This window comes from Bombus flavifrons, chromosome 7, assembly GCF_040668555.2.
Source record: "Bombus flavifrons isolate JBK064 chromosome 7, iyBomFlav1_principal, whole genome shotgun sequence".
Classification (NCBI taxonomy): Eukaryota; Metazoa; Arthropoda; class Insecta; order Hymenoptera; family Apidae; genus Bombus; species Bombus flavifrons.
The window spans coordinates 5,695,211-5,716,080 of NC_138448.1; the positions used below are offsets into that span (position 1 = coordinate 5,695,211).

The 20,870-nt window shown below is 34.2% G+C and overlaps 1 protein-coding gene across 1 annotated transcript in view; it reads left to right on the forward strand.

Annotated features, from left to right (window-relative positions):
• The first annotated feature begins 252 nt into the window (after nt 1-252).
• The window catches only part of LOC138181993 (terminal nucleotidyltransferase 5C), a 160,333-nt gene continuing 139,715 nt past the window's right edge, over nt 253-20,870 (forward strand). Inside the window, exon 1 of the mRNA XM_069117430.1 lies at nt 253-893. Coding sequence (XP_068973531.1) covers nt 753-893 — 141 coding nt within the window. The 5' untranslated portion in view covers nt 253-752. The remainder of the gene's footprint in view (nt 894-20,870) is intronic.

A 20,870-nucleotide genomic window follows, 5' to 3' on the forward strand; every position in this document is an offset into this window, starting at 1 on the left:
AAGTGTATAGATAGGGTTAATCGGTCGGTTCCCGGTGGTGTGTAGAGATCAGCGAGCGAAAATTAGTTTGCGAGAAAAGCGTCGCGTTGCATCGCATGGCAACGTTCGCATTTTCTGCGTCGCCGGTGGCGCTGGTTCCGTCGAAACGACGACGCCGGTAGCTTTCGAGCGATTTCGGGCAGACGTGCAGCCTGCTTTCCGCCGGTAGTGGGGATAGTTACGCGGCGTTCGACTTGAGTCGGGTGGGGCGACATCACGCCGGGACGGAACAGCACGAGATTCTCGCAGTGTCGAATCCCGCCGGTTGTCTCGTTCTTTTCGTAATTGTCGTCGACTTCCTTGATCGTTAATTCCGAGTAACACGCACGGCTCGTGTAACTACGCGTGCCGCGTTCAATCGTTTGCTTTCCCGATTTTTTCCCCGTTCATCAACTTGTGTGCGCGAGTTACGAACAATTTTCTAGCCTCTCGTTTAAGACCGATTGTCTCTCGTCTCTGTCCGACCACGTGACACACGTTAGTCCAAGTTCTTACCAAGAGTTACGTTTAAAAGTGTGAGAGTCCTGTTTTTGTCGCGAGGCGTGTAAGAACATTCTGGAGAAGACGTTTCGTTTCGAGAGAGTGAATCGATCGATCCATCGCCTATTAACCGAGACGTCGCACATAGTAGCCTTAGCTTTCTTACAACGACACGAGTGAGAAGCCAGTGGTGCAGTATCAGCTTTCGTTTTGCGAGATTGTTCATTTCCATTATGGAGAAGGTGAATGGTAATATCGAGAAACGATTGCCCGAGGCGGAAGAAATTTGGACTGGGAACGTGACGATGGAAGAGCCCAGAAAAGAAACCAACAACCGATCCGTCAATCCTGGCCAGGTTCTTCCTTTGATGCAGGTAAGCTTACGTAACTCGAAACTTGCCAGTTCGCTTCATGCTGATTCGCGTATCGTTCCGACTACGTTATCCTTACGATGTGTTATTCGCACGCGTGATTTCGAACCGATGCGATGGGTGTCATTAACCCAAGGGAAAAGGACTTAAAGCGGAAGGACTCGGGAGTCTAGTGTTCCGAGGCAGCGCCGTATCGATCGATCCCATCGAATCATGGCGAACCGGGCGATATACAGCCGCGGCCGATTTGTTAACGCGGACTGTCACATTAATTTAGAATTATCGTGACATTATACGAAAATTTTATTTCTTAATGATATACTGTATGATGAAAAATTTTATTTGTGACTCGAAATTTTATTTCAGACATGCCAATGTCGATTAGTCGTCTTTTATTGCTTGATTTATTTATTTAGTAATCTACGGGCATTATCTCTATGCTATAAAGAAAATAAGAAAGAAATTACAACGTTGAGTATACAAATAAAAAAAGAAACTGAAGTACAATAATTGCAAAGCTGACTGTCTGCACTTATAGAAAAAACCACGGAAGTGTTGATTTTGAAAATGTATGATATACATTCGCTTCGAATGGAACATTTGATTAATCGTTTGACGATCGGTAAAACTGAATCGGTAACACCGAGAAGTGTTCGCGGAAAGCAGCGAATTTATACGGAACGACACTTATTAAATTAGCATAACGGGTGTCCACACGTGATCTAAGGTGTTAGCCAATCAGTGCTCTAGAATGTATTAATTTGCCGGTTTGTAACGAAAGGTGTTTCTAAGACACGTAGTATATGTATTTTTTTTGCTTGGACACTTATCGCACGGGTCGTTGCGTGTTTCCATGGAACTACGAATAATTGTCGTTTCACGCTTACGTTCGATATTCGCCGGCGACGTAATAAATTCGTTTCTACGAAAATCAGGCTGACAAACATAATATAGTTGACTTTTATGCATTCACGGAAAACTTGCAGATACAAACATATATAGAATGCATATAATATATATCATATATTATACATATATATCATATATTATACATATATATAATATACATCATATTATATTATATGCATAAATATATAAAAGTATATAAAGTATCCATAGTATAGTAGTTACGATACTTAGTAGTTAAAACAATACTCCTTAAAACATAAATGCATATATGCATATGTATAAGAAATGAATTCGCATAGATATAGGATAGGATTACTGAAAATCGTAACTAAATGTGCAATAAACAGATAGTTCTAGAAACGACGAATCAAGCTAAAACATTTTCTTATTTTTAAAAAATCCAGACAGCACGTTTCTTTATTAAAAACGTAAAATCTGTATGTACTGTACTATTGTACATCAATAATTTATTGACACGGCATAAAGAGGAAAAGTACTTTGCGTTTGATACAGTCGATTCTTACGCCGCGTTGAAACGTTTCGCTGTTTTAAGTTGGTAAAACAATGGCGATATTAACCGACTATGAAGCGTGCTTCCTCCTTGGAGCTTTTTAATGCGTCCATGTTGCCATTATATTATACACCTATACGGCAACCATTCTCCCGATCCTATTTCACTCGAAATGACGTCAGTTCAGGCGGCAGTCTCGAATCCGAAGGATCATTTCCGGAGCAATGGCACGAGTATCGATTGGTCGACACGCCTGAAACTCTGAGACAAGGCGCGGATCGTGTGTAGGACGCGACATTGTGCTCCATCGATGTACCGAGATACACGAAGGCTCAATTCGCTGCCATGATAGAACGCCGATATGCATAATTATGTTCTCGGCCACGAATTTTAATGGCTTGCGATATGTCTGTGACATCCAACGACTTATAACGAAACGATAAAAGAAACGAGAAAGAAACTGTTATCAAGAAAGTTACGTGTTTTCGTGCATGTTTTCGTGTTGGGTCTACAAGCTTAGTATCTGTTGTTTGTGACGTTACAAATTATTTTTCCTGATAATTGACGGATAACGCTGAACGATGGAAAATAATATTGCAACTATATTACTTATTTCTGCTTTTTTTAATGTTCTTTTCCTTCTTCTTTCTTAGATTTGAGGAATAGTGCAAGGATTGCCAATATTTTTCGCTTCTATTTAAGACACACACTGTTACTAAAATAGAATTATTCATTTCTCGGCGTTCTTGCACAATAATTTGTTAATTAATGATATCAGTGAATTGATAAGTTAGAAGTTACAAGTTATAGAATTTGACCTCACAATTTCACAATTTTATGATCGAATGGTTTATGACTGAGAAAATTTACAATAATTCGATTGTACGAGAGAACCTTGGGATTGCATTATTATTTTTATCGAAAATTTCTTTATTCCATTAGTCATTGTCTCCTTATAAGCCATTTTGTTGAATCACGCAGAAATTAAAATGCCTTAAACTATGTTAATTGACACACATACAAGAGACGACGCAGTATTTAAACAATTGAATCGACGTAATATATGCGTCGTTATTAATGAATATATTAATGTAGGATTTCTTTTAAACCGTTAAATTAAAAGCCATTCTGTTTAGTCCAACAAAAACTATATAGCAACATAATAATAACATAACAAAGTTAATTTCTATATATGTAGTTACAAATCGATATAGATATGTAGTATCACGCGATACAATAAAAATACCTTGAAATATTATCGGTTAATATCGTCACGGTTGTTTTTTTTATACGAATAATTGATCTCCAAATTATTTCATCAATATTCGAGTGTAATCTGATTTTTTAATAAGATTGACAATTGACGTAATATTGAGGCTATAATCATTTACATAGAGTGGACCGTGACTGTTCGTTCTTCAAGTTAGACCGTGCGCAAAGACCAACATAGTTGGTTGTATTATTATAAACCATATCATAACAACGTGTCACGAAGGGTCATATTGTTTTGCAAGTGTCGAATGATATATATATACAGCAAGCAAAAATATAAAGCTTATTTTGATATAGCCGCGCAATTATTTTTCAAATCAGTCTTTATTCGAAAAAATATTCCTAATAGAATTTATCCTCTTTCCAGGAAGAGTTTTTACAATGGACACAAATTTCGTTTATTCCGTAAAACACGAGTATTTCTGAGATTTACAAGACGATCTTTGTTTTCTTAAATGACGTATACTTTCTTTTAGCTAGAACATAATTTATTTTTTAATAAATTCATTGATCTACGATATGAGACATCGAGCAATTTTTAAATATTTTTTCGAATATAAATTTATATTATCAATTTATTTTAATGAGGTATATTAATCGTGCAGAAATTGGAGAACGCATTTTTTCCAAATTAATCCCAGATAATATAACAGAATCAGTCGTCACAGTGAATATCTTATGCCCATTTATGTCTATTTTACATAAATTATGTGATTTCTTAAGTATCAGCATTAGCCTGCTGTTAGTCTTCAATCTTTACACTAAACAACTAATGTGTGTATTTTTTTATAAAAGTACTTTTCCATTCTGGTGAATTGTATCTTCTTTAAAAAAATCTCTGTAAGATTGTGTTTTACTATTGAAAATCAATAGAAAGAAAATTTCTTTCACGTTCCAAAAAAAAAAAAAAAATCCAATTTCACAAAGGGTAAAATATCATTCGAATAGGTATATCAAACAACTTAGAGAGGAACTTATGGTGTCATAGTGTTTATCAAATAATAAACGATAACCTTTTCCCTGAAAAATCTCGTTCAGTGGCGAGTGACTATCTATTCTCGAAGTTATTTTCTATCGGAGAGTAATTTTTTGCGATGATAGCGGCAATGATCATTGATCATTACCGTCGCGATCGTCTTAATTGTTTGAAATATGTATTCAGAAACAGAACGAGCCTGGCGCTGTTTATTGGAGTTAATGCGTTTGGACTTTAGACCATGCTATACAGGGTGTCCTGAGATAAATAATTAACGATAAGGAGAAATATAGTATTATGTTTAACGACTACGTTTTTATTTAGTACTATCATAAAAATGAATATTTGCATGTGTTATTTGTGTTTTTCTAAATATTTCATATATTCAAGACAAGACACCCTATATATATATAAGAAGTATTTCTAGAATTGATAAAAACATATTTACATTAGGACATCGTGTCGCTTCGTATATTTGTACCTACAAGTGTACCTTTCAGTTAACCCGATTTGTTTATATGAAATTCAGAGAAAGGTTAAATTCGATGTAGTCTATCTTCTGGCGAAGGTTAAAGTGTTTTTTTTTTTTAATGATAATCATGGCGTTCAATGTTTTCTATTATCGGACATTGTTGATTTATGTTCATAAAATTTTGTCAGTACATATTAATTACTCCACAATTATATTCCACGGTTTAAGAACTTTTATTTACTTAGCCCTTTTACAATATTTGTAATTGCTTAAATTTCAAACAGACCTCGAATACGTTTAAATTAAGATTCAATTATAAACAAATATATTTAAGCTTTATAACAAGATTTTTCCATGGATACATAAATAATATGTACACGGTTAATAGAACATCTTGTAACACTATTTTTGGTAGAATAAATTAATGTTTTAATATCATATCAGTTTCAGACAGATATTACTCATGGAACATTTTATCTTATTATTTTCATTGAAACGAATTAAAGTTTCAGTATTATAACATATTCAGATAAATATCATTAGCAGAAAATTTTGTGCTGCTATTTTCATTAAAATAAATTAAGATTCCAATATTACATCATGTTCAGGAAATAAAAGTTGAAAAGTATTTTAAAACTCTTCCTCTATCCTAGCCGTGAAATTTGTTATTCAACACAGAGAAATTCTTGGAACGATTCTAGAAACCGAATTGTTGTTCGAAGTTAAAAACGATAATCTCATGAATCGCTTGAATCACTTTGCGTTAAACACGCAATGAGCGCGATGACGTTGAAGCGGCATATTTCAAGCCTCGGCGGTATGCAGTCAGGTTCATAAATCCTTTACCTCGTTAAAAAATTAAAATGTTCGCATCAGACACGAACTACCGAATCGTATAATATGTATATTCTTCCAGTATGTGTATTTTTCTTGAAATTTATCGTCGATACGATTAATTTCCCGTTGAGTTACACACTCTCGTGGAACTTTGAACGTAGACAGCGGTTATAATTTCTCGCGAAACCGCTATTAAAATAATCTCTCTCTCGCGCTCTCGATTGCCAGCGAAACGTACGAGCGTCTCAGAAATTGGACTAATCAACTTTGCTTTTTGTATATTTCTCGATTTTATTACGTAGGTAATGTAATTAATCTTCAGTTTTCAGGGCACGGACAATTTTCTTGGATAAAAATTGAATACCACTTGGAATCGAAAAAATATCATTAAATTCCACAGAGAAACGTTAAGAAATAATCTCCGTAACATTTGATTATATTTCAATCTTTCACTAGGGGGTTTCAACCTCACTCTTTTATTCGTAACTTTTAAATTTTTTAATGCTTCTATAAACAATGCTGTTTCGGTTATACGCGGATGTTTTTCTTTTTTTAAATTTCGACTCACTTTATTCAGTATACGTTTACGAGTCTCTTTATTACGGCGATCAAGAGAAGTGAGAAAGAGCGAATGCTGATTCATTCGTATGAATCAATTCCTCACAAATTGCCACTGCGGGTCAAGAAGCAAACGGCCAGTGTGTTCGTGCGAGTTACATAGTTACTGTTTCACTGTATAAGTAAATCCTGTACATAATATGTATGTAAATACACGTATAAATATATGTACGTGCATTGGAAGAATATAAATGTACATATATGTACATGTACTTCAATCTTTTGTGACGTCTATTCTTAACTACACGAATATTCGCGTGCCCTGCATTGTTTGAAAAAGCACTCTATCCAAAACTTCTACGTGATTTTTTTTAATTGAATTTTTTATTAATATATTAGATTAACAAACTCACAGTACTCAAGGGGGACCATCTTTAATACTTATTATTGTATGTTTAAGATGATTACTAATTTTTTACTACATACATATATGTTCCCAATAAATATCTTATACTTCTACCAATATGATCACGATAATTGCGTCTCGTTATGGTATTAACGAAATTTCGAAATGTTGTATATAACACATACACAATTTTTTATATAAATGTTCTCTATTCTAAATGTTCAAATACTTTCGTGAGTCATTTATTCAGTGTAGAACAGCTGGCATTACAAACGATTACTTAACCAACCGTATTTCTCGCATTCATTGTATTTATCGGTTTTTAGTAATACCGTTCGTGAATATTCCAGCCATTCTGACTCCTCTGAATTGCTGAATTAATTAACTCGGATGCCCCGATGACGCTGTCGGAAGGATTACGTAATAGACCCGCTGTGAAATGACATTTTTTCTTTTGGCGAAGGTGTACACTTCGGATCTTGTTCCTTCTGTCGTTCTATACTGATTCGTCATGGTCTGAGAACTTATTTAGTAACATTTTCGAATTCTGTGAATAGACACAGAATGGCTGTTGGTTGGAAGATGAAGTATTTTGCTTGACGGAGATAGTGTTGTTTGCTACGATCTTATGTAATTCGTGGAAAGGGAAAAAGAGATAAGTGGTGTAATCAGACTGTATAGATATTTTTGTTTTATTAATTCTCAAGTATATGATTTTTCAAAATATAACAAGATATTTTGAAATTATTGGTTTATACGTTGCAAGATCATTGAAAAATAATTTGAAATATTCGTACCACTTTTTTTGATCCAAGGAAAAGATTTATCGCTAAAGAGATTGTTGTTAAATTCTTTCTTTTTCTATAAAAGGGCAAGAGGAATTTTTTTATATATAAGGTCGTAATAACTACAAATGGCACAGACGTTCGAATTATAGCTGGAAAAGATTACAAAAAAAACGAAATAACTTGTTTATGAACAGACAGACACTTTATGTCTTTGTGCTATGAATACATCATTAATTTAGATATTATACAGTAAATGTTATGTGTCTACTATATTGGAGAATACAGATATGTTGCCAAATGGAAGTTGCATTTAAAGATTAATGTTTCCTGGAATATGATGTGAAATTTGTTCCTTTGAAAAGAAAGAAAATTTTTATGAATACATCATCTGGTAAAATATAATAAATGTACGATAACGATAAAGTGATATACGTGAAATCTAGATATATGAATGTCTGTTAAGAACATTCAGATTAAAATAATGCAATTAATATTTTGATGTAACGAGAAATGTACATCATCTGATAAAAATATATCGTTGCTTTAGATACCTATCATTTCATAAAACATGATAAAAGTTCGATAGCAAACAAAATGATATACGACAAATATCATACGTATATAATTATTGTAACTTTCACGTTGCTAAATCTGCTAAAGCTCAGTTTCTTCATTAAACCTATAAAACTGTATAATTGTCTTGTGTAATAACAACTATATAATCCACAGAATGATAAATTAACCTAATGAGAAAATTGACATTATCCAATATATTCCTATGTTATTAAGTAATTTGAAAAAAGTCCTCTTACCTTTTTATCGCGCTTTCTAATTAAACAAACATATTCTGGCTCCTACAACATTGAGATATTGAAATGCTAACAATCACGAAACAATCCTGTTGTATCTGTGGCGTCACACGTCATTTAAATTAATCACGCTTCCGATAATTTGTCTTCGGCACATTAATTAACGTCCTGTCGTCGTCGAGTATATGCAATCGTTTATGACTTATTATAAATCATTTCTACAACCATTTAAACTCCGAAACTTCTTCGTCGTGTCTTGTCGTCCTTTCCGTTGGTTTACGCACGTTTAATTCGTTGGCATGTACAGTCATCTATCAGTCGATTTGAGACATTATGGCTGCTTTGTATTAATTTGGTCATTGTTAGGGACAGATCGAAAGCTGATTTCTAACTTTACAAAATTCGATTTCGATATTGAAAAATGTTATTGTATATTTACGTTTTACAATATTTCGAAGTAGAATATCTTGAAATAATTGTTCAAATGATTGCCAGGAAGGGTAGTTTTTCTCTAATCACTGTAATTAAAAAATCGGTTAAAGTTTCGTTTAAAATAAAATATTCTATGAAAATCTTATTGAGAAAGTCCACGTAGCCGCTGATTGTTTAAGTCCTTGTCATCATTACCATTTTCATGTATTTAATTTAAAAGACTCGTACAGAACGAAAAGAAATCATGCTACGTTTAACAGACGAGTGCAAAGAGTTAATAATAATGGTAGATAGTGATTTTGGTTAAGAAAAAATAATACACATAGAGTTTTCTAATGTGGAAAAATTGGTATGCCAATGGTTTATATATATCCCTGCATACCGAAAACACAAACTTGGCCAAAGATGACGCTCTCATATATTACATATTCAAATGGAACGTCCCACTAAAGAAAAAGTGTCACTGTGTTAACCGGAAGTCGGCAACGTCTTCCAGTGAAAGCTTCTTCGATATTTCTTGGCTGATTACTATATAATTGGCCTCGCGCATACGGTAATGAGCAACTCGTGGTTAATGGCAACGATTCTTCGTATCATGAAGCAAGGAAAGAAACGTTCATTTTCTTGGCGTGAAAAAAAGGTAATAATTTGTCGAGGAAGGATGAGATACGATAGATTACGTTTTACGGCTTGGAAAGGAAAAGAGAAACCGTCTAATTACTTAGGAATCATATAGATTTTTGTACTCTTTGATAGACTTCGTCTTCTTTAACTATTGCGTAATCCTTTTTTAAGGAAAATAAATGATGATGTTGGTTTTAATAATGAATGGAATATAGACAGTGTCAATGTTATTTGAAGTTACAGTGAAAGTGACGAAGAAGTTTGTTTATCTTCGCTGCAATAGGATTGCAGATGTTTGATTAATCGTATCATTTTTATATATAGCTTGAATTTAATCAACAACGAAATAAAATTTAAGACTACAGAAAACAAGATGAAGATGTAAACGAAAGAAATGTATGGAGAAAATTCTTTGAGACTACAGTAGAAAGAATAAAACTGGAGCAAGATTTAGGGCATTTAAGACGGTGGAAGAAAAGATACAATATTTTGAATGAGACAAAATTATTCTTAACTCAAGTACACCTTTTATATGTTTCGATTACAAATCTTTATTTTATTCATTATTTATTTATTTTATTCATCTATCTCGAAACTATTATTCATTATGTAATAATGTAATAGAATTTTAGAAGAAAATACTCCATCGATTCAAATGGCTTTTACTTCGGTTAAATATTTTTATTTTAATACAATTGATCAGGAAATTATTATGCAATGACCCACTATTATTTTCTTACTATCGATCAAAGAGCAGAGAATAATTCATTCTTCCTGCTCATCGAATCATCGAAAATCCTCGATTATTCTTTCCAAACTATACACTCGATTCACTTTTTTTTATTAGTCGTTTCGTTGCCTTTAATAAACTGTCATCTTAACAGAGGTGTTACGTCAATCCTCGATTCAGTCACTTTGTTCTTGCGTTGAAAAACTTTTTTAAACCGCCCACGTGCAGGCATTCTTCGATACGGTTGCCCGTCGACATCGATAACCGGACTGATCTTTAAATAGAATAAACGTTTTGTCACCGGCAACCGAGGGTCGGTGATCGTACGTGAAAGTAACGAGAATGAAGAAAAGGTTAAGCGAAAGGTAGAACCACTTTGGTCTACCTAAACGATCGACATGCCATTACGAATTCAATGGTGCTTTAAATGGAGTTCAGCCTTATCAAGCCTTTGCGTATTCCTTTGCATAATTCAACGTCACTGACTGCCAGTGGCTGCCCATCAGTATCCACGATCATTCCGTCCTGTCACTCGTCTTTTCGCGTTTCATTGCTATCTTGTTCCTTTGGCAGGTGTATCTAAGCTTTGAATCGCATCTCGTATCCACATGGCCGTTAATTTCAATTTTCTATTATCGTCGTTAATTGGCGTCGATCATTTCAAGAAATATCTCCTCGTCCGTGAGAAGATCTAGTAATTGCTTCTATATGAAATAAATTAGTAAGAAGTCTTTGAAATACGTGAAGTTTTGAAAGATTTGACATTTCTTTCCCGAAACAGGTTTGTTTAGAGTTTACAGGAATATTTCACGCTTCTTTCTTTGATCATTATCTTTACTGTTTCTGTCTGTTTGCTGTATAATTCATTCCACCTTTCAAAGGAATTTGAATTCGTATCTGATTAGTATGATCTATCGAAGAATTATAAAGGTTCCAACAATTGGCGAAAAATCTTAACAAACAAACATATGCATATTTTTATAGAAGATATGACCTAAATTCAGATTCGTTTTATTTACCAAGTACTATAACGAGCATTTTAGTTTAGATATTATATATCACATCTAACCTATTCACGATAGCTTTTATCTCGGATATGTAACTGGAAATATTTCAAGCTGAAATCCAAGCTTGATTTTATCCTGTCGTCAGTGTATTCATTTTTAGACACAGCGTGTTCGTAAACGACCCTTTAAGCTTGAGACCTGCAGGCTCGTAGCTTGGCTCGTGCTCCGTGTGTACGACCACTAAATTTCGGTTTTACAACGTAGACGTAATTAAAGTCACTCTGACCGGTTATAATAAACGGGGCAGTAAATTATTACGGAGGCCGTAGAACAGGCCAGCCCACGAAAGGATACGATTCTTCGTTGAAGGAGCCCTAAGGACCTTCAGAACGCTGACGTTACGATTCGCGTGAGAATTTCTCGTTTATCCTGCGGAACCCGCGAGAGTGTTTTCGAGTAAACAGAAACATCCTCGAGAAGCAAAGAACTTTGCTAATAAATACCTTGTTTCCTGTTAACAGGAAAAATTCTTGTAGATAGAAGATTAGAATTATACTCATGGAATGATGAAACTAATTGTATAACGTGTATCTTTAATAACGTATATCTTTCCTAAGATAAAAATTTAGAGTGCCTATTGTCTTTGAGAAAAAGAAATTGTTTCATCTATTCTTAGATATAATTAAAAATGAAAAAGAGAAATTTGTTTTTACATATAGTATGATTATGAAAAGATCGATTCTATTTCCTCTAGAATTGTACGTATTATTTTTGCATCAGTTTTGATTATGTGAATTGTTCACGTCAAAAATTTCAAAATTCCTTTAATTAAAAACCTTCGATCTTTGTCCTAATTGGAAATAAAATAAAAAAAGTCAACATATCTCTTAGTAGCTTCCCATTAAAAACTCCGTGTTCTCTAAACCTATCCGATTATCAAATAAATTATCAAACAAATAATCCTAAACCGTTGGATTTTTAATTTTCACCATGACTAGGCGGTAAATTTCTGATTCTTCGGATTTCGATCGTGTTTTCAGACCTTTCTTGCAAACCTACTCTGGAGAAGTGAATCGGAGTGCTCAGAAAACGTCGAAACGAACCTATACTAATAAAATCTTGATCAAAACTCGAGAAACCACGAATATGCAATGGCAAACCTCTTGTACCTTCCAAGTAACGGAACATCAGGAAGGGTTAATTAAGTCGCGATTGAAGCATCTGTTCGATTAAATGGCAAGCAGAGATCGCTCAGCGAACGTTTTACTTATCCCGAGTAACATCATGGGAAAGACGATCTGCTTTCTAATTACATCCTTTTAAGGAGATCCAAGGGCGCGTTCACTTTCGTGGCTCGTTAAAACCGATCGAAATCGACTCGTTAATCGTGGCGGTTTCTTCGGTGGAATTAGTGTCGAAGAACGAGGCGATGCCACTAGCCTCGTGTGTGCCGCTGTCGAAAATAGAAGCACTCGCGGTCAAACGCGCGAAACCGGTCACCTCTCCGTAGAATAGCGCGCTAGTTAAGGTCAGGATATTTCTGGACGTGGATGAAAGTGGTGTGGAATGGTATTCGCAAAGACGAACTGCTTCTTTCGTGGCTGGTTAATCGTGTTAGTAGGTGAATTTAACACTGTTTCCGCGACGCCGAAACTTTTTTTGAGGTCGATATCCTTCGATCAATACATCGAAGATGTATCTTCGTTACTTTATAATTTTTCAATTTTCGTATGTTTCCACACTGTCTTGCATTTTTATCGAATGCTTCCTTGAACCAGGAATAAGGCACGGTAATTCGTTTGGTTTTGCTATGCTCTCTATAATTAATCTAAACTTCTCGAAGAGTAAAGTTTTGTATTAGCCTAGAAATGTTATTGGAACTCTTTACAATAGTTCTGTGTAAAGTTTATAATGGTTTAAGTGCAGTTTAAAGTGATTTGATTCATGCAATTTCTACTGAAAGTCTCGTAACTTATGTTAGAATATTGATAAAAGTTAGAATGTTTACGAGATATCCGAGAAACGAAATGGAAAATTTCAAGGCTCGCAGTAGGGCTAATTGTCATTGGAATTCTACATATATTTAGTTTTTAATAATATTTTTATCTCAGTGGTAAATATATTATAAGATTATTTCAAAATGTTTTTGAAACGTTTTTTGAAATGTAATTTGAAATGTTTTCGCAACCTAAAGGATTGCAACTAACAAACGTGGTATAGTTATTAATTCAGAAAATACATAAACTCTCAAATAAGCATTTGACACGACGTGTAAACTTTATTTTATGTAGAATAACACGTAGGATAGCTTACAGAAACTTCACCGCTGATTAAAATCTACATTCTGATTAAATGTTAATAAACGTGGGATCATTGTGCAAAAAGCGGAGGATCGTTACGTTGTCTTCAACATAATTCTTTCTCGTAAGCGTACGAAACGTAGATCGAAGATATAATAGTAAGCAAAAAAGAAAAAGAACAATTCAACATCGTCTCCTCGTACGTTAATGATTTCGCGTCACATAATTGGTACTCTACGTGGCACGAAACATAGCTTGAAATTATCGCGCAGGTAGCACGATAACTCTCATTAATCGGTCACTGCACTTTTATTGTACCGGAAACGCGCTACCTAAAATTCAATTTTTCCGTCGTTATCTGGTCTAGCGTTTTCTTAATTTCGTAAACGTCCAAAAATGAGAAAAATACGAATTTTTTAAGATAATAGCTAGCCTCGCATTTGTTTAGTTACGTAAACGTTCAGAAATATGAAAAACGAATTCTTGGAAATAGCACGTCGCTTTATAAGTAGGATATTTATGCAGATTGATATTTTTGATAATGTAACTAGTGGACTATGGTCCCACTTAGTGTTATCTGGAAAAGGTTGAGGAGATCCTCTATACCACTTGAACAATTTTTTAAACCAAAAATTATTTTAAACGAAGAAAAGTTACAATGAATTTGTAAGAAATTTTTCAATTCTGAAACTAACAATTTTTATAAAACTGGAATAAATAAGTGTAAAGAATTACGCAGAAATTGCTCTTGTTAAATATATAATATTGAAATTTTATTTGGAAATAGAACTTTTCGTATGCACCGATCTAAAATATTTTTTCTTCGTTCAGATTTCTTTCGTATTAATGGCGTATCCAAGTAACATATAGGGTCATTCTGTAAATCGTTGTCATTCATTAAATGAAGCGGCCGGAGGTTTTTTCAATCTGCATCGAAAACGTCCAGGACCATGTAGAATTAGTCGAGTAGACCTCGAAGGTCGCGATAAATCTTTTGGTCGGTCCGAATGCGGAAAAGGATGAGTAGACTCAGCACATGCAGACCAAGCGCAGTGTTTCGCAAATTGAAGACTGCGAAGGAATTTTATCCTTTGCTTACGTCAGTTTGGAACTTACTATTCTTGGAAGTGTAGTCTCGAGAATGACTATTTTTTTTATACTTATTTTATGGAAGAAGTTTTGTCTTGTTTTGTGTCTATATAAAGCTTAGCATTTTTTGTACGAATTTAGGAGCCGTAGATTTTTTTTTATTAACGTCTACTTCTTCAGATGATAATGAATGATTGAAATTTGATGATTTGCAATTCATAATTTTGCTACGTCCCCAAATCGGTTTTTTGCTGGATTTCTGTTACACTTGTTATTAATTTGAAATTAATGCTATAGGTATCAATAGTAATTTTTTCTATTTCAATAATCATTCGATGAAATAACATTCTAAGGTAAAATAATTCTAATCTGACTTCTTTTTCAAATTCTCAAGTGACTCAAAATTTTAGGAAATAATAGCGTACACGTCAGCTAACTTAAAAAGATCAGAAATTCTTAAAATACCAAATAGAAATCGCAGAAATTTCAAGCACGGATCTCTTAAAATAGAAGCAACCGGACAAAACCATATGAAACAGGTTGAAACTCATCCTCGGGAGACTCCAGGGAAGCTAGTTATTGTTTTAATTTCTGCGTTCTCTATGCAAGTCAGAATTGCCTCATCCAGCACGTTTTGATTTTGACGCAAATCAGAAAATGTACGCGTTTCAAGGCGCATAAAAACAAACAAAGAGTCCTTATATTTCGCATTTGTGCAGCCTTATCAGAAGAAAAGGGGAACGATTTCGTTATTTGTGAGAAAAGAAAAGTGTTGTTATTTATCGCGTGGAAAAGTCGAGTAACACTTTCCATGCTGGTTGTCGCTGTTGGCCAGTTCTGATGCTGCAGACACGGGGCAACGACCCATTGATCCCACGGGAGACTCTGCACCGTTGCAACTGGCACACGGGTCAAACTGCATCGACTTGTAGAAATGGTTAGGGGTGTAGCGGCACATGAATCACAGGACAATTCAAATCATGTTGTTTTGTCTCGAAGTATCAAGATCGTTAGGATACAAGTAATGTAAGAACAAATACACTCCGGATAAAACAATGTCGCCGCTACGTATAACCGTCGAACAAAGACGAATTTGAATCTTCCGACCCCCACCTCCGCCTCCCGACCAGTATAAATAAACCGACGCAACCGAAAGAGTACAGTATCTAACAGTATCTTCGAGTATCTACGAGTATCAACGAGCGATCTACCGAGTTACATGACGAACATTTATTGAGTATTCATCCGCAATTTTATACTTCGTATTAACGACTCAGCGATTATAGGCTGTACCTTAATTTATTATTTTAAATAAATTCGATGGTTACGACAACAAACGATAACAAATAAATTTCACGGTCAACCTTCCGATATATTTTGTCCTCTACAGGGGAGTCGGTTCATGCGATAGCTCTTCCTATTGCTCGGTACAAAATAATTAAAATCATAATGGTAGGTGAGAGTGTCGAAATCGATTCTGCTATTACGAGTGTAGGAATATGGAAAGGAAAAATGATCGCGTATGGCGAAATTTTTTGGAACCGCTGACTTGGAACGTAGATTGAAGTTTGGGAACTAGGTTCAGCTTTTTAGATTGGAATTTCAATTCACATTTGATAATTAGCGTTTGGTATACGGCAACATTCTTCGCTTGGCTTACGATACAAGATATATTTAAGTCCAGGAGCTAGGTTTAGATTTTTCTATTGGATATATCGCTTCGCTACGGTGCTAATGAAGCTTTAAAAATATAACACGTTACACTCAGAAAAGTGTCACTGCGTGACGAATGTATTCGTTTCATGAAACGATTGAATTAATTGGTTTACTTACCTAGTGAAACACATTGCTCACGTACGAGTCATTCGATACCTCGGAAGTGTGTTTGTTGGACGAAGTTAATAATAAAACCGAGGGCGGAGTGAAAGAGCCAGATATTAATTACATCACCACGATTTTTTTAAAACAGTTTCAGGTCCCCCTTCGTGTCTTTATATGGTTTGCCTTTCCGTAATGTAATAAGTGGAATGTGTTATTTATCTTATTCCAGGAAAGTAATATCGCAATGATGTATAAATGTTTCAGACACAGTTGACCCCGTCCTTTTACATCATGCGTATTGCAGTAGGATTCACGAGTTTGTTTTTCAAATTTTAGAAATTTTCTTCAGATTTTCTTTGCGTGATTATTCTTCTCGTGAACTCTTCGTACGTTGTTTGCTTCTTAAAAATAACTTCTAGTACGATGATTAGGACATTTTATGCAAATAGACTTCACTTCAGAAGTTTTCTCGTCTTCAAGGAAATGTGCCAATGTGACCTAAAAATGTTAGACTAGTCAAAAGTCGAATATTCATCTTCGTGAACGAGTTACTAAAATAGAAAAGAGGAAAATAGAAAAAATAATGGATGAATCGTCTAGTAAATTTTAATGTTTCCAACTGTTCATGAATTCTTCTCGATAAAGGATAATGGTTTGATTATTTAGAAATATTCAAGTCGTAAAATTGATGTGTGTGTAACATAAAATAGAAAGAAATTCTAATTAACATTCTTTTTCGCTATTTCTTTCCGAAGTATCTATTATTACAATCTTTTTAGATTTTGCAATTCCTTTCGTTATTTCAGCCTTTAGTTTTTATTCAACTAATGTAACTAATATCTAGAATGATCGTTTTTTAATCTCTATGTTCCGCCATTATTTGAGAACCGCTGCTTTAAACTATCTCCTTTCACGAATTAAACAATTCCAAAAATGTCTTCTTTTGTAAATTCTCCAACAAAATACTTTACACAAAAGTACAAATTTCTTTTTCTGCCAGTATCTCAAAATACAAACAAGCGAAGTATGGAACAAAAGACACCTGTTACAAGGTAAAAGGAAAAATGTTGAACACGCAAGATGTCGTAAACATAGAAACTTTCATGTAACTCTCGTGTAATTTCCATTATAATCTTAATCGTAAACGCCAACGTTTGGGATAATGTATGCCACGTGCGGTTTTGTTTTGGATAACACTCCGGAACATTTTCAAGCATTGTCGTGTCCGCGATAACTACCTTTGCGAATCAGCAATAGGGAAATAAATTAGCATAGGCCCAGCCACGTCGAACCGGATTCACCAAGGTCGACGATATAGAGAGTATCGTCGTTCTACCTGGTTCAAGCGGAAACCGAGCAATTTTTTATTTCGAGTAATACGTACGATACAGCGAAACTTCATTTGTCATAATTTACCGAAGAATAAATAGTTTGTATAATAGAAATTCTTCAGAGTAGTTATGTTTTTTAATTCGTAATAACAGGAGTCTACATTCAGATAAATGGATACACTCATTAATTCATTAAAAGTTGATAGATCTTTATCAATTTCCATCTCAGGATCTAGCAATGGACTTGGTTTATTAGTTTTATATTTAATCATTTATTCACTCCTTGATCTATCGTTTTAATGCTCAACTACTTATCCTAATTATTCAATTATATATTCTATTTTTTTTTCTATCTTTGCTTCTCAATCATTCCTAACCATCACAGTTCTCTGCTAAGCGTTTTGAACATTGAAATAAATTTTCTTCCATATTTCCATATCTAGTTTCTGCCTAATTAATCTTTGGCTATTTCTCTCCCTACTTTCATTTTTATTAAACATACAATCATAGTGTGACATCGTCTTTATATACAACATATATTTTTATTCCGGGTAATCAATTTCTTTTAATTGTAATATCGTGCTTGAATTGTTCAATTTTATTATTCTGTAATTGTCTTTCCACATTAGTAACTTATCTATTCTTTTACCTTCACTTCTCAATTATTCCAACCTCATATGAATTTCTTTAATTGACTAGCTAAAATTACCTTCAAATAAATGGAATTCTACGCTAACTACCTTGCAATTAATTTAATTATTTTTAATTTGTGAGGAAGTTGCTCGACTATCGTCAAAGGAATTTTACAATGCAACCATGTGTTCGAATAATAAGAAATCGTCGATATTATCTGAAGACAGGTGCGAATCGATTTCACTTTCCATTCTGTTTGCAAACTATGTATCTATTTTTTTCTTGAAGACATCTGTTCGATGTTTCAATAAGTGTCCTTCTTCTTTCTATATTTTTCTCCTTCTTACGTCTTACCATTGTCTGGTCGTATTATTTTCGAGTGATCATGCTTACTGCTCTGTTTGTCGTTCAACAGAAATTCATGTCATAATGTCGTGCAAGTTTAAAGGTGTTGTGACGTCAGTGAATTGGTAATCGAACGCGGTAATAGGAAACGAAATATTTGCGAGCTGTTTCGAAATACAGTGGCTAGTGATATACTAAACTGCTCGACTGAATTTTAATGTTCACACACGGCAAACACTACATTACCTGCCACTCGACTAAACCACTGCAACGTCTTACTAAACTACTCGATTAAATTTCGATATTTACACACAGTAAGTTACTAAATTACTCGCCACTTAATTAAATTACTGGACGTGTCTGAATCAGCCTTAAGAATCAGAGAGTTAACATCATAGAGTCGATCACTTTGGCTTCCCATTCATTCTTGATTCGTTCTTATCTCGGAATGCACTTCGCCATTGAATTTCGCTTCCATTCGTTTGATATTACGTAAAAATAACGGCAGGTCTTTGTTTTTCCGACCGTATTATTATATGCACGTTGCTGTTTGTGGATCAAGGTATTGCCAACGATTCACACGTTCTATATTGTCAACCTGAATCGCCACGTCTGATAGACTCGTTAAAAATTTAGAGTCGTAATTAGCGTAGAGTCGCGGACTTAGCCATATCATAGCATCGCTAACTTTTTTCTGTAGTTGAACAATAATAGACCGAAGGAATTAGAAATGCAAAACAAGAGTATTAAATGTTGCCTGCATTATTTCACGCATCGTGGATTATTAACGAATACACATGCATTTTTAAAAACGTGAAAAATAACGAATGTACACAGAATATACATTATATGCAGAAATACATGGAATGTTTAAAGCATGGTAATCATTAAAGCGAGGATTTTTATAAATGTATGGGAAATTTTAGGGTGAGAAAAATGCAAAAGGTGCATATCATATGCAAAGATATAGATAAAAGTACTTGTTATAATATTTACCACCTGACCAAATTTCTGTTTGTGTTTCATTTCCTTAAGCGTATTCATAGGAACATAAATTTGAATATTTATTCAAAATATAGTGATTATTATTGTAATTAATGAATATACAGAAAAGTGTCAAAAGTACAACACTATCGTTATTTTTATTTCGCTGTTTTCTAATAACTTTCGTTATTCTATCACGGTGTGAAATCAGAATTTTTCCTTCTATCAGTCAAACCTCGAAGGAGAAATTTTCCGATATATTGTTCAATGGAATATTCGGTGTTTCAAAAAGCGCTATGACCAATTCGTCGACGAACGATTATCAATTAGACGTGTTCTTCAGAAAAAGTTTACTTCAAAGAAAGTGGATAAAAATCTGAAAGGGTAGAAAGGATTCAGGAAGTACAAGTTCCACATTGAAGAATCGATGGTATCATAATGTCTACCATAAATCACGTGTCATCATTACCACTACTTCTATAGTCATTTTTTCGATCGTGTGAAAATTGATTGTACAAAAAACAACAAACAAATAAAATTTTCGACGTAAATTCGCGTCATTTCGCCATTTGTCATTATGATGAATCCTCGAAAATATATAGAACAATTCGAATATAAAGAACAATTCTATTGTCCATTATTCTTATCGTTTTCAACGTGATGAAATATTCATTTCGTAGAACGAATTATCGCAAGTAAATACAAATGGAGATAGATACGCGTGATTAAAATAGAAAAATTGATTTTTTTGCTCCTGTGATGTATTGTAGTGGATTGAAATAACGAAAATCTCGACGAGAATCGATTAAGCAAACACGTAAAATCCAACGAGAGTCCAATAATAATCGCCTTATCAGTAGCTTATCGCTATTCAATTAAAACCCGTTTAATTATTTTCAGTAAAACGAAGGTCAACCTGTCGAATTTGAACGACAGTTGCGCAACGAATAAAAATTTGCACCACTTGAAAACCACGAGCGTCCAACCTTCGTTTAAAATCGTCGACCACGTTCTGCTATTACATCGTTTTTGCCAATTACTTGATCATGATTTCCAGTTTTCTAATATCTTCAGCGTAATATCAATGAAACTAATTAAAAATCTACACCTAACTGTATGTCTTCAAAAATTCACCGTTTCGTTCGT